General features: G+C 36.1%; 2 protein-coding genes across 4 annotated transcripts; both read left to right on the forward strand.

Moving 5' to 3' along the window:
- The first annotated feature begins 216 nt into the window (after positions 1–216).
- LOC104906613 (hypothetical protein) lies at positions 217–4,447 on the forward strand. 2 transcript variants are annotated; one of them, XM_010695392.4, is made up of 9 exons: positions 217–377; positions 1,030–1,153; positions 1,672–1,762; positions 1,874–1,933; positions 2,764–2,826; positions 2,922–3,125; positions 3,206–3,317; positions 3,414–3,622; positions 4,042–4,447. In XM_010695392.4, the coding sequence occupies exons 2-9, from the start codon at positions 1,038–1,040 to the stop codon at positions 4,132–4,134; spliced, it is 948 nt and encodes a 315-aa protein (XP_010693694.1). In that variant the 5' UTR covers positions 217–377; positions 1,030–1,037; the 3' UTR covers positions 4,135–4,447. The 2 variants fall into 2 exon arrangements, with proteins under 2 accessions (XP_010693694.1, XP_010693702.1); XM_010695400.4 differs by having other exon boundaries at positions 1,033–1,153.
- A 2,256-nt stretch (positions 4,448–6,703) lies between these two features.
- On the forward strand, positions 6,704–13,790 carry LOC104906606 (dol-P-Man:Man(5)GlcNAc(2)-PP-Dol alpha-1,3-mannosyltransferase). 2 transcript variants are annotated; one of them, XM_010695381.4, is made up of 14 exons: positions 6,709–6,896; positions 7,160–7,387; positions 7,472–7,506; positions 7,604–7,741; positions 8,047–8,115; positions 10,624–10,781; positions 10,869–10,935; positions 11,017–11,070; positions 11,750–11,838; positions 12,020–12,136; positions 12,618–12,733; positions 12,867–12,945; positions 13,162–13,218; positions 13,324–13,790. In XM_010695381.4, exons 2-14 carry the CDS (start codon positions 7,201–7,203, stop codon positions 13,493–13,495), a joined length of 1,338 nt encoding a protein of 445 aa, XP_010693683.1. In that variant the 5' UTR covers positions 6,709–6,896; positions 7,160–7,200; the 3' UTR covers positions 13,496–13,790. The 2 variants fall into 2 exon arrangements, with proteins under 2 accessions (XP_048495418.1, XP_010693683.1); XM_048639461.2 differs by lacking the exon at positions 12,618–12,733 and having other exon boundaries at positions 6,704–6,896; positions 13,324–13,496.
- Positions 13,791–14,492: the final 702 nt, after the last annotated feature.

A 14,492-nucleotide genomic window follows, 5' to 3' on the forward strand; every position in this document is an offset into this window, starting at 1 on the left:
CACTTCTTCTTAGCAAAAAAATAAAAAGAAATAAAATTAATAATAGTCGAAATTATAATTTGCAAACCAAGAAAAGAAACTATTGCATTTATTTATGATCGAGAAAAGTAAAATTATGTGCATTTTTTATTCCTCTAATCTTAATTAAATAATTATGATTGTTATTTTAGGTCCAAAAAATAAGATAAAACAAAAGTATGCAAAGAGAGAAGTGGTAGAGTTGTAAAATCACAGAAGAAAACAAAAGGAACAAGAGGTCATAAGACTCTTTCTTTCTCTCTCTTTCTGAGCTTTCGCTGTGTTTGTGATTTGCACGACTGATCTCAAAATTTCAAGGAATTCTTCGCGAAAATCTATCGGCGATTCAAAGCACTTAGGTTCGATCACGAATTTTTATTCCTTCTTATGTAATTAGGGTTTTAATTTCGAATTAATTCGTATCTGGATATTCATTGTCGAGCTTTATACTTTCAATTAGGGTTCTGCTTCTCTCGATTTTATCTTCTGATTTCGCTTATCAATGGAATGTGTAGTAATTGTAAGGCTTCTGAGTTTATTTGATTATCCTGATTTGAACGAATTTGATGAATTCGCGAAGTTTAGATCAGAGATTTATAGCTCATCTACTGTATAATATACTGTAGGTATTGTTACATTATTGGTGAATTCAACTAGTAGATGTAATTGTACTAATGCATTTCGTAGACTGACGATGTAATTTTATGGTTATTTGGTTTTCTGTTGGGTTGGAAAATCGCTTTTGACCTTGTTAAGTTGACAACCTTTCTCTCAATAATGAATGCATTGGATGATTCAATAATTCAATCTGGCCCTTTGGGGACTTTCAGAAACCGTGGAATCGGTTACTGTATGTTGATGAGCTCTTGCTATGGGAGATCAAGTGGAACGGGCAATGTGGCTAACTAGATCTTCTTGTTGCTGATATATTAGTTGGAACTTAAATTAAGTTTGGCGTTGCTTTTGAGGCTGATTGAAGGATTTTACTGATTACATTAATTATTGATGCAGCAGTGAAGATGAAGAAGTATGGACATAAAATGCTGACAATTTTGGTTATCCTATCACAAGTATGCTCTGGGTTGGCGTTGGAAACTACAGGCCCTGCGTTTATGTGGTCTCCGCATATTAACATGTATGAATTACGTTTTACATAGACTAATGATCTACTAAATCTGAAAATTGGAATGTCTGAAATTCATTACCTGCTATGTTTCTGTGCCTTGCTGTAATCAAAAATAGATGGTTGTGTTTAGGTTCAGCATGTCCAGTTAGGTATCAAAGGAAAGAGAGTGTCTGTTTCTATTGGACCAACCAAATTTTGCTTGATATTTGAGTGCTATAAGTTTGGGAAATGTCTAAATATGGATGAGTATGGCATCCAACTGTTTTTGTTTTTTCCTTTGTTCTAAGTATATACTTCACTACAATTGCGAGCAAGATGAATTTTCTCAGTTGTTTGCTTTTGAACAATCGGACTCATTTCATTTGTGTTAACAGCATTTGAGTTTCAACAGTCTTTACTTAATGTATCAGTATCTTTCTGAATAATGATTATCAAATTAAACTTTGAGAAGAAAAAAGTAGTGATTTGCATTTCTGTTTGCAAAAAATTGTGTTTTTTGTACCTTATTCTGTGTTACATTAACATAGGGAGTTGGCTGATAAGGTGAACTATCAAACACTCTCCTCAAGAGACTTGGCAAGGTCTGTCATGTCCACAGGGGGATGGTCAAACATACTGGTATTTCCTTCTTTGCTACATGCACTTCACTGTTGTTTCTTTTTCCTCATGAATTCATCATGTATCTTTTTTCCGGAGTCTTTTGATCCTTATGTTAGTTTGTTGCTGCAGTGTGAGGGTAAAGAATCTCATCAACCTGTGGATATCGCCGTCGTGTTTGTTGGAAAAGAGGTATTGGGTTGATTTGAATTGCAGTGCTTCTGATAATTTTCTTGAAACCTGCCTGGCTGTATATTTATAAAACTGCTTCTATTTTTCTGAGGCAACCAATAGAACTAGAAGTGTTAAACTAGAACTTTGGCTGTTTAAAAGGGTTTGGTTTCTCTTCAAAAAAAAAAAAAAGGGGTTTGGTTTCTTGACTTTGGAGGTTGTGACTTTGTGACAATGACTTATTGCTGGATGGGACTTGTATATATTCCCTTCAAGAGTTAAGTCACTGAAAATGTTAAACACTCAGATTCTTGTACACGTCTAGAAAGCACTAGGAGTGTCTTGCATCAGAATTGATTTGTACGAAATCAGGTATGGTGATTTGCTGTCCAGAAATTATGGACGATTAAAGCTGAATGTAGACTATAGACCTGGAGAAACCAGAAGATTTGCAACATAAAAGTCACGAGACTTGACCAATAAGAAAACAGAGTCGAGGTATCTTTTGGGTTTCGGCAGATGGTGCTTCTCTTTCAAAGGGTGACTTGACTTGTTCCATTGTAGTGAGTCCAAATCTTGTTTGGGAATGCTGAAGCTTACATTTGGAGAGATTTCTCAGGTTCATGTCTTCTGTGTACTTAGTTGGGAATGAGAAGAAATGAGTAATGTAGCAGAATGAACAAGGATTGTGCGTTCATTAGGCATATTTTGGTTCTAGTACAAGCTATATAGCATCCTCCTTCCGCTCCTTGCACCCCAACCTCCAATAAAAAGGCAATTAAGTTGTAAATAGCTATTGTAATTTCATTTGTGTTTAAACACTGCTGATTATACTTTGCTTTCATCTGTAGTTGAAATCATCGGGTATAACTGGAAATAGTTTGGCAGATGCTTCACTTGTGGATTTACTTAAGGTAATATTGGTTTTGTAATACCAGCTGTTGTCATCATGTAAGATCCCCAAGTTGTGATGTTCTGTTTCTCATTATAATTTTTTTTTATCTTATAGGACTCCTTCACAAAGTCCAATTTCTCGATGGCATATCCTTATGTGTCAGCAAGGATAACTGAAGAGACCTTAGAAAATTCTTTGATACGAGAGTTCGAAGAATCTTGTGGGCGTAAATTTGGAGTTGGCAATATTATTGTCACGGAATCTTGCTTGATAGAGGATAAAGGATATTCAAAACTTGCAGACATGCAGGCAGTAGAGGTAGGCTTATCTTTCTCATCTGCTATATTGGTAAGTTTGCTTCAATCTTGTTATTTATTCCCAACTCAATAAATTTGCAGGAGTACGTGTCCTCATCAGTGGAGAAAGGTGTCAAGGAACAAACAGATTTGCTTGTGGTTTGCCGTGGAGGTTTCAGTTCGTTGCAAGAACTTGACCAGCCACGCTCTGAAGGTATATATATTAAGATGTTATTTTGTGATTTATCGTGACTTGCGAGCGTATAATTTCTTTTCCATCTGGAATATCTTAAGCATATCTACGTTACAGGAGCTTTTTTTTCGGAGCTGATAACTTCGTTGGACCTCTCTGGAGCAAAGTACTCGGTTCTGTATGTTTCTGATCCATATAACCCCATTCAGTATCGTCAAATGGGAAGGTTGCTTGCAGAAGGTCATGGAAATGCTTCTCTGAATTCTACTGTGTTCTGTGACGGCGTTTGCCAAATTAAGAAGACCCTTCTCGAGGCAGTTTTTGTTGTAAGTCTCTCTCTTCACCCTTTTTCATGATCCAGTGTGTTCCTTGCTCTTGTTCCACGTTTATAATTTACCACTTAGGACTTTCATATTTTCAATCCAAACACCGACTACTAATAGAGATGCTTAAACATCCCTGGAACTTAAACATTGTCAAGTTTATAGAGAATTCTCTATAAGATAGCGCATTATTACCTCTCCTTAATCTATTAAGCTCATTTATCTTGGAAAAATAAATATCATCATTAACTTGAAATATATCTATCGAGCATCATTATCTAATGATACTACTACTGTTTCATCAGGAGAAACTAAATCTAAAAGCTGGAGAGTTTACTTTGGCCATAATTATGAAGATTCAGTTGACTTGCTTCCTATGTCTGAATTACTGTTTGCTGATTCTTTTTCCTTTTAATTTTCAGGCTATAGTCCTGCTTATAATATTAATCTCGGGACTCTGCTGTATGATGGGCATAGATACTCCTACAAGATTCGAGGCTCCTCAAGAGTCTTAATAGTCGTGTTTGCATGAACGACCTCCTTTTGTAGCATAGCAGCATTCATTGTAGGGTGTTTGATTCCCAGGGTGTTCAAAGACTGTTAAACAAAGAGGAAGATCAGCGTTGCGAGCTGAAAGTTGAAACTGTGTATTTATATCTATGGCCACAGAGGGAGAGATGGCCTTTGTAAAATTTATTTTGTCCGCTTATTGGCATTATCTTGCATTTGCTGTTCATTGATGTATTTCCTTTATTTTGTTACTATACTGGGATTTCTTAAATAAAGCCTTAGCAAGTCAATAAATAAAGTGGGTTCTTCTTTGGAAAATTATACTTCAGTTTGGATTTTATAATGTACAAGTATCTATAAGCAGAAGTGCAGCCGAAGATGAAGAGATTTGACTGTTGCAGATCAAGTAAAGAGGGGCTTGAGATGGGACATAAAAGAGGAGATAGATAGGGTTGGTAGATAGTATAAAGCATTTACAATCAATAATTAGATCATCAACAGTTATAATTACTAATTACAAATTCAATACAGTTGATGTGACTATATGAGAGCCTCTCTTCCATTTTGTGGTGGAATTTTTCCTCCACGAACAAGTCACAACTAGGGTTGCTTATCGGTCGAGTCGAGTTCAAAATGTGGTCTGCTTAACTTGTGTTCGTTTAAGCTTATTTGAGCTCGAGCCAAGCTTGAAACTTAACGGCCGAACTTTGACCAAATTTGAATGAGTCGAGCTCGAACGGTTTACAAACAAACTTGATTCTTCATCACTCTTAGTTTTTACATGTTTTCTTTGTTTTTCCTTTTTTAATATTTGAGATTTATAGGTTTACTATTAACTTATTATTGTGTGAGATCTAGGTTAATGTATTTGTGTATATATATAAATAAATAATTTTTCTATATAAAAGTATAATCAAGCCTGTTCACGAGCTTCCAAGTCGAGTTTTGCCTAGCTCAGCTCGACTCGTTGAAGTCTCGAGCCGAGTATGAATCGGGCAGAGCCACCACGAGCCGATCTTCAACGTAGTCAATCCCGAACTATTCGCGAACATGGCAGGCTCATTAGTAATCCTAGTCACAACAATTCGAAAGCTGATAAGGATAAGGTTTTTGTTAATTCATAAATATTTTTTATCAGAGCAATTGTCGTACAAGTTGTTAAGGCATCTACTTTGATGAAAAATGTAAAGTCATAGAAAACAACTTACAACAATTTCCAGAACATAATATGTGCTTTAGTATTAAAATTTGATTGTGATTTTTGTAGTATTAAAATTCTACATATCTTTAATTTATTATAAATATTGCGGACTTCTCGTTTTATGTCAAATATTTATTTGTTTAATAAACTAAAGAAACTCACAAATTATTATAATAGGCGATCTAATTTTAACTTAAAATTAGACGAATCTATTTTTATAACAAGTCCATTTCATTTTACTCTAACCCAACACTATCCTGGTCATCCCTTCTCTTCTCCTTCCTTTGTTTTTTTTATTATCGAATTACAACCGATAATTTCAAAAAAATAACTCGATAGTTTTACCGAACGGATTAAACTAGTCATTAAATGGATTAAACTAGTCACTGAATGGATTAAAGAATGTCATTACTCAATAAATTAAACTGGTCACGAAATAAATTAACATGATCCCTAACCCTAAGTAGATTAAAATAATCAATATATTAAAAAAGTAGACATATTTACTCTTAATATTAAACTTGAGCCGTTAAAATTAGGCGGTCGGAATAAATTAGGCAGTCTGGATGGCTACTCTGGGGAACGTTTACCTAAATTTCTTGCCACATTATGGACTATCTGGCAATGTCGGAATAATTTTGTTTTCAACAATATCATCCCTGATGGTGATATCCTGCACACCATGCTGCAACAAGTTCTGCACCAACATGTAACCTTTCTTGCCAGACCTTTCACATGTTCTAAGACTCTGGCAGAAGGTCCAGGGCCACCGGGATTCCTCATGGCGCATTTTGGGTCTTCTTTTTCCGGAGTTCCTCAACTACATATCCAAGTAGATGGGTCTTGGACTAATAATTCTCCTTTAGCAGGTATAGCCTGGGTGGCTCAGACTGTTCATAATCAGACTCAGGAAGGGCAAGGCATTTGCATCCATGCTGATTCTGCACTGCTTGCGGAAGCTATGGCTTGTTTGGAGGCCTTAGTTTGGGCGCATGGCAAGGGCTATCAACGAGTTGCAGTTCATACCGATTCTGAGGTTGTTGTCCAAAGCTTACGTACTCCACGGACACAGCCAATAGCTATTACATGGACACTCAGTGACATTCGTTTAATTGGCCAGCAATTTCACTGGTGTCGGATCATGAAGGTCAATCGCTCGCATGTCCAGCTGGCACATGATCTGGCTATTCGGGCCAGACAGGGACAACTTCCAATTGTCCCCCTGTAATTGCTTTACTAGTTTTGCTCTCTTGTTTAACTTTTTGTACGTTTTCTTGATGTCCAAAAAAAAAAAAAAAAAAAAAAAAATTAGGCGGTCCTTACCAAAAACAACTCAAATATGTTATATAGAGGAAAGCAATAATTAGAAGGTGCACCCTCCGAATTCAACTCCGTAGAATTGCTGCGATTACAAGCAAAATTCGTCTCTCCACATACAGTCATATTCATCCACTCCAATTTTCTATCTAAAAAAAGTTCAATTTTGTATCTCCAGCATTAATTCAAGTTAATTTCGAGGAAAGAAATTGAAGGCTTTTTTTATTCGACGATTCCGAAGACTTTAAGGTTTGTTTAAGACTAATTTTACTATTGTAAGTTTCAAGATTTGATCTTTGTACTTAACCCATAAACATTTGAGTAAAAATTCAGAATTTTAATTCGCTAGTATGCTAAAATATTCCAGATTTTTGGAGGTTCAGTTTAAAGAAGTAATGGGTTATTAGGAGATGTATATATTGACATTTTACATACAAATTTGATAGTCTTACATACTTTTTAGCATAATGCCTAAAAAACTAAATACCCTATTTGTGTTATGTGATTGGCAGTTGAAGGTATGATATAAAGCTGGGAGATTTGTGTATGAGACATGGGTGATAAGTTAAGATCAAAAGAAAGGAAATTCACGGATGTTAGTTCTAACAATGGCGAGGCAGTATCGAAAATGCCCACCACATTGTTGGATAAAGCTAACAGGAATTTAGCAGGGATCTTTGCCTGTGCTCTTCTTGTTTTCGATGCCGTTTTCGTATTCATTATCATTGCTTATGTCCCATGTAAGTTTATATGAAATGTTGGTGGTAGTTGTTGTGTGATTTTGTGTTTGGTTTCTCTAAGAGATTTCAGTTTTTCTTTGTCAGATACAAAGATAGATTGGGATGCTTATATGTCACAGGTGTGTTATATTTTAAGCATTGGTATAATGTCAATTTTAAGGGACTTAGGTGGACTTTTGGGTTTCAATTGCTTGATTGACTTATATTGGCAAGCAGGTATCTATGTTTCTTAATGGAGAGAGAGATTATGGTAACATAGAGGGTGACACTGGGCCTCTTGTCTATCCAGCTGGGTTTCTATATGTATATTCAGCTATTCAGTATATTACTGGAGGACTAGTACATCCTGCTCAGGTTCTCATCTCTCTTTGTACTTTTAAGCTAATAATGTCGTGGATCGTGTGAGAAGTTGAGTCTTTAGTGGCAGTAAGGAAAGCCCATTTCTTTCATGATTTTCGGAAGGTATCATGCTCACAATGCCATAATTTAGTCATTTGCATGCTGAAAAAGTTGTTCTAAGAAATTGAATATTCAGTTCTTCTTCTGTACCACTATTCTGCTGACCTGTTTGGGTAAGTGGAGAATATATTGTAAGTATTGTAGGTTAGGTGTGCTAATGTACAACTGACACACATTGATTCTTTTTGTTGTTCTTGCAGATTTTATTTGGTGCTCTGTACATTATTAACCTCGCAATTGTGTTTTTCATCTATATCAAGACAGATGTGGTATGATTCCTCTTTATTTATAAACACTCACCTCTAATGCTTTGTCTTCTGTGTATCCTTGGTTTCGTGTTGGCCATTGAAGTGATAACGTGATATATACTCATAGGGAAGTTGACGAAGCAGTAAATTTATGTACTTTGAAGCTCAAGTACCTCACTTGATTTCAAATTACTTTCCGCTACTTGTTATTTTGCTCTGTGAAGTGGGGGCATGATTTTGCATTTATTTGATAGAAGTTTCTTCAGTTATGGTGGGAATGTCTCAAATTCTATAGCGCAGGGAAGAACCTAAGTTTAAGCAAGGGAGCAGGGTGACTTTGTCAAAGAGTGCATTAGATCTCTATTTTATTGTCTTTAACCATTCATGCTAGACTTGCTAATATGTTGGAGAAAATTGGAAGGGACTAGTTATGAGCTAAAAGCAATTATGTTAAGTGATTTCACTGGGTGATTTGGAATGGAATTTGTCGTCTCCTAAAAGAGGTATGGAGGTCTTGGCATGAGATATTTTCCTTTTAACAGTGCTTTCAAAATGAAGTGGCTTTGGAGGTTTGCTGACAAGGGTTCCCTAAGAAAGGTAGACTGCTTCCCTTGCTTTTTCTCCCGTAGAGAAAAAATGAGCATTGAGTTGAAGTAAAGGTAGAAAGTGTGGAAAGAGTATAGAAGTAGAGAGCTTGTGTGACTGGAGCCAATTGAAGTTTGCTTCTCATGTTCTTGGTGTTTATGACTCTTTGATGTTTAGGTTATTGTTTTAAGCTTATAGTGGGATTCAGGGTGAAAAAGTGGTTGAATAGCGTTAGTTTGTTGCAAAGATCTCTTCTTGAAACTTCAATCATGGATCTATATAGGATATCAAAGAAGCTATGGTGGATGAAGTGGTGTTGTGGAAGTTAAAGGGATATGTAACTTGGTTAAAATTGCCTTAAGAAAAATGTGTCTAACAAGGATGCTCCTATGCTTGGCTGTGCAATGCTGAAGGTGTCTTTCTGCATTATTTTTTCCATATATGCCAGAAAGAGTTGTAACTCCAAGTCTCTAACTTCCCTATGGAATATATGTTGGGGTCTGAAGCTCATACTGAAGTTTTCTGTTATTGGGCAGTTACATGAGAGAAGATTCTGGCAGAATTTGAGCTTTGAAGAAGAATCTTAGGTTTGCTAGTAAATATAGTCTTAAGAAGAGTCAATCTATCACCTCTTATTTCCAAGTGATATATGTGACACTTTGGAATTTTTTAGTTTCAACTTGTCAACTGAAAGATAGGTGGTAGCTTGGTAGAAAGCTTGGACGATAATGATAGTATTATTAATTATTTGATTACTACAGCTACTTGGTTAGTGTATGTGGAAGGGAGGGCCTTGACTACTTTATCTTCCTTTTTTTTGGGGGGTTGGGGGGGGGGGGTGGCAAAGGGGGATTCAACGCAAAGTTTTTCTGTATTAGATTTATAACGGCTCAAGTGTGAGGCTCTTGTATAATTGGAGCCAAGCACTTCATCATGAGCACCATTTGGCATTACTTGATTTGGTAGATAAACATGCTTGATTCTATAGGTAATGGGCTAGAGTATATAGAACTTGCTTTCGGTTTTAGCTGCCAAAAGAAGAAAGTCAAGGAACCTACTTCTCCTGATTATATGATTCTCATTCAATATTTTCTTGATTGACTTGCCTCAACTGGAACTCAGAAGCATACTGGGGCTCTGTGGTATGTTAATGGGTATGTCTATGGAATCTGAATTGACAGACTGAAATACCTTAGTGAATTGTGATCGGAGCGAAAAAATTTCAAAAGACAATATCAAAAAAAGAATTATGATTAAAGAAATGCTTAACACATCAAAATTTGGGGTTTTCAATGTACTACTGAAATGATATTTACGTCTGAGTAATGTGCTAACAAGCAGTTGATTGTGCAGTAATATACTGAAAATTTTCTCCTGCATGTTTATAGGCATATATCCTATATTATGAATAGAGGATGACTTTGAAAAAATTGAATTGCCTAGTTGATTTCAAGCTTCTTCATCTAGGAAGAAACTGCCTTCAATGCTTTATAGCTTAAGGATATATTTATTGGCAGCCTTGTTTAATCATTTGTATAATTGTATTGCTGAAGTTGCGGTCCAGTGGTCATAGGAGATATGTGAAGTTTGATAGCAGTTCAGTATATTTTTATAAAAGAGACATATTTATTTGGGAATTTGTAATGGGTGGTATTTATTTGTAATTTCTGAAGGCTTTTATATCAGGAGAATTTCTTGTATATCTGATTAGGTTGCTGTTGTCTGCACTATGCCCTGCCTGAATTTTATTTAATGTTTTTTAGTGTAAATTTTTTCATGCTCTTTTGCTTATTCATGTTGAAAAAAAACTTATTTGCTGAGGTATTGAAAGAGATCTTTTAAGTTAAGTCTGTGATATAAGTTTTGTGTGAGTCCTATCAATTGTGACCTATGGGAAATGTTTTTGGTGGAATTCTAAGCCGATATTGTGTGTACTGTTTGCAGCTTCCTTGGTGGGCTCTTAGCTTGCTTTGTTTGTCGAAGAGGGTGCATTCCATATTTGTACTTCGTCTATTCAATGACTGCATTGCTACAACACTTCTTCATGCTGCACTTGCAACTCTTCTTTGTCAGAAGTGGTGTTTGGGGTTGATAATTTTCAGGTACTTTTCAAACTTTGAGATCTGCTAATGTTGAGGCTCTGAGGATGTATATCTGAGATGATTACCATGTCCTTCCTATCTATGCAGCTTCGCTGTCTCAATAAAGATGAATGTGCTCCTGTATGCCCCTTCCTTACTACTAATTATGCTGAAGGTAGACACTGTTTTTATATTTATGTTTGCAATCCTTTGTAAGATTGTATGATACTAAAAAGTCAATAAACTTTTGCCACAGGCTATGGATATCAGTGGAACGATAGTAGCTCTTGGAGGAGCTGCAATAGTTCAGGTGCTTTCTCTTACCTAGAAACTAGACTTGTGTAGCACTGATTGATCTTGTGATCCAGATATTTCAGGATTATTTTACCAAATAGGAAAATTCCTGTAGCAGATATCCCCAATTTCATTCTTTGTTGATGCAAATGTAATTTCTCAACTGGTGATTCTTTATTGAAAATCTTGGTTGCTTAACCAACTCCTCTGTTGATGCAAATGTAATTTCTCAACTGGTGATTCTTACTCTATTGAAAATCTTGGTTGCTTAACCAACTCCTCTGTCCAAGAGGTTTGGTCAAGCTCATAATTTTCCTTTTCTTTGACCTGCACTGCGTTCAACCATTCAGACAAGCAATAGCTTTTATTCATTATAATGTGTTGCTACTGCTCAGAGTATTATATTGCTCCTGAGTAAACAATCTGTTCCAAGTGCATATGCTGAAAATATCTTCACCACTTCAAAAAAAACGAAGTCAACTCTGAGCTTGATTAAACTTCTGAGATCATTTTCTGTGCTGCTTTTGTCGTGTTTGTAAAAAGTATTTTGGATCTTAGGGGATCTTGATATTTGAGATGTGCTTATTTTTCTTTTGCTTTGGATGCTTAGGTAAGATGGCAAGTGCTGCAGCTGTGCCGAGTGCATTGATTCCGAATATTCATTGATCTCCATGCCATCTCGAATGATTCTGCAGATCCTGCTTGGTTTACCTTTCTTAGTAACATATCCAGTAGCCTACATATCGGGAGCCTTCAATCTTGGACGGGTTTTCATCCACTTTTGGTACATTATTTAACCTTTTTTTTGTGTTAAAATCCCACGGATCTTTGTTGCACAAATACACATTAGAAAGTCGTCGCACGCTACAAAATAGAGTATCATTTTTTTGGTCTAATTTGCCTTCTAAGTCCTAACCCAAGTTTTATCTGTCGTGTGATGTGAATTTTCTTTGGCTTCTTTTCAGGTCTGTTAACTTCAAATTTGTTCCAGAACCCATCTTTGTTTCAAAGAGATTTGCGGTATCATTGTTGATTATACATCTAGGACTCCTAGCTACTTTTGCTCACAAGAAGTGGTGCAAGTAAGTCTGTGTTACTCATACAGAAAAATGCATATAGTTTATATCCCATTGAATTCCTATGCGGCGCTAAATTGTTGAACTTTTATTGGTATGATTAATGGGAATCAGCATGTATAGTAGCTTGATTTTCTGTACTTGCTGGCTAGCTAGGTATCTATATGAGGGTAAGGGATAGCTCAGTGGTTAGAGCATCTCTCCCAGTTCCAAGAGGTCTTGGGGTTGATTCTCACCCTTGGCAAGTTGGGATCCCCTTTCCCAACTTGTCAAGGTTTCTCCGTACCCAAAAAGAAACAGGGTATTTATACGAGTGTAATACTTGATAAGTTACCACAAGATTTTGCTATAAACAGACAAACGGCTAAAGAAAGAGGGTTTTCCTCCCTCTTTCTCTCTCACTAGAATATGACCTATATCAATGAAAGTTTGCAAAGAACCAACACATGAAAGTCATGAGTCCTGAAAATCTTCTCCTGTCTTGCAGGCACGAGGGTGGACTTTTTAAAGTATTGCGTTCGGTATACATTTCTACTGTAAGTTGCTTCCCTCTTCAGCGACTTTATGCATATGGCTCCACCTCAAAAACACTGAATGAAGAACGTAAGTAATCCATGTAATTGGCCTTCTGTGGGACTGATAGGACGAGATAAATGTCACTATGCTTTTTGTCTTGTGAACTCCCTTTTGATCCTCCCTCCTTAAAATGCTAATAATCGGCATATTCTAATTTCAGATATTGTAACTACCATGTTTGTTGGAAACTTCATCGGTATTGTTTGTGCCCGTTCACTACATTATCAGTTCTACTCCTGGTAAGGTCTCGTGTTCTTTGAACGCTTAGTATATACTTCCTAGTTCCCGTGTTTCATATTAGTTGTAGCTCTTTGACTTTCACAGTCTCGGTATGATAAAAAATTTCTATTTTGACCTTCAAAAGTCAAAGTTTTGTGACTAATATAAAACAAATGAAGTATATATCCCCATATTACCGATATCATCTTATTATATGACATGATCTTTCACCATAGGTACTTCTTCAGCTTGCCGTATTTGTTGTGGAAGACGCCTTTCCCTACGTGGATGCGGTAATTTGCTTGTTTTTTTCTTCAGATTTGCTTGTTATTTCTTCAGATTTGCTTGTTAATGAGTTAAGCCAACATTAAATCTGCTTTCATTTGTGCCTTTTTCAGCATAGCATTATTTGTGGCAGTTGAATGTTGTTGGAACATTTATCCGTCAAACAACTACTCATCCGCTATACTTCTGTGCATCCACTTGATGATACTATGGGGACTCTGGATTGCCCCTCCCAAATACCCGTATATAGATGACAAATTGTCAGCTAAACAGAAGGAGAAATGAATCCATAATACATAAATAACCCATATTTAGACTTTGCTTCCTGATTTAGGTACCATTTTATGATGGTGCACTCTTAGATGTGGAGAAAAGAGTAACATTTAGACTATGCAGAATTGAAGTTCTTATCACATTACTTGTACTCTTAGGCATGAACTATGTAACATTATGGAGTAGGGCTTTCTTGTTCCTCTTTGTATGGATCTGCTGAAGTTGCAATAGGCAATTAGCAAATTGATCATTTTGTATACCCATTTGATACTTGTTTATAATAGTTGCAACATTGGTTAATCTGGAACTTAAATCTTGCAAACATCAACCTTATCTGTCACTAATTATATTTATACTTCCTCCGTTTCGCTTTTTATACCTCACGAATAGTACCCATTTGTTGCATTTAAAACGAAATAAAGGAAATATATACTTCCTCCGTTTTTTACTAGATGTTACACTTTTTAAATCACGGACTCCTAGGTAATTTTTGGAGAGGAGAGAGATAGAGAGAATGAAAAACAAAAGGGTCCCATGTGAACATGTGATAGAAGAGAGATAGAGAGAAGTTATTACCCAAAATAGAAAGTGTAACATCTAAAAAAAACGGAAGTATCAAAATTTACTCTATTATTTATTCAAGCCTATATCAGCAACATCAGCGAATATAGCATGGCACCATGGCCTATTGTTATATTGCTACTTATTTTTACCCTGGCTTTAGACGTTAGTCGCATTGCAAGTTGATGCTACATCTCGAACTTTCTTTAGGGGGAAAATGATACATTCATCTCATAGATGGCAAAATTTTGCTCAATCTCAATAACTTTCTTGTAGAAGGCCAATTTCGGACTTTTGTCGATCGAGTAGAACAGTGCTTTCAGCAGAAAAAAAATCCTGGGAAATCATTTTTACCAGTTGGGGTGGCCAAACACACACACTGTTGTTTGATCTATTTTCAGAACCCAGTGTAATATCTCACCTGGATGTATACTATCGGGTACATGAA

Source organism: Beta vulgaris, chromosome 2, assembly GCF_026745355.1.
Source record: "Beta vulgaris subsp. vulgaris cultivar EL10 chromosome 2, EL10.2, whole genome shotgun sequence".
Lineage (NCBI taxonomy): Eukaryota > Viridiplantae > Streptophyta > Magnoliopsida > Caryophyllales > Amaranthaceae > Beta > Beta vulgaris.

Bases quoted from the DNA above. Each gene is read 5' to 3' on its own strand.
- LOC104906613 (XM_010695392.4), top strand. From the start codon at position 1,038: ATGAAGAAGTATGGACATAAAATGCTGACAATTTTGGTTATCCTATCA. The intron at 1,763-1,873 runs GTATTTCCTTCT...TTGTTGCTGCAG, and splicing joins GGGGATGGTCAAACATACTG to TGTGAGGGTAAAGAATCTCA. The intron at 1,934-2,763 runs GTATTGGGTTGA...TTTCATCTGTAG, and splicing joins TCGTGTTTGTTGGAAAAGAG to TTGAAATCATCGGGTATAAC.
- LOC104906606 (XM_010695381.4), top strand. From the start codon at position 7,201: ATGGGTGATAAGTTAAGATCAAAAGAAAGGAAATTCACGGATGTTAGT. The intron at 7,742-8,046 runs GTTCTCATCTCT...TTGTTCTTGCAG, and splicing joins GACTAGTACATCCTGCTCAG to ATTTTATTTGGTGCTCTGTA. The intron at 12,946-13,161 runs GTAAGGTCTCGT...CTTTCACCATAG, and splicing joins CATTATCAGTTCTACTCCTG to GTACTTCTTCAGCTTGCCGT.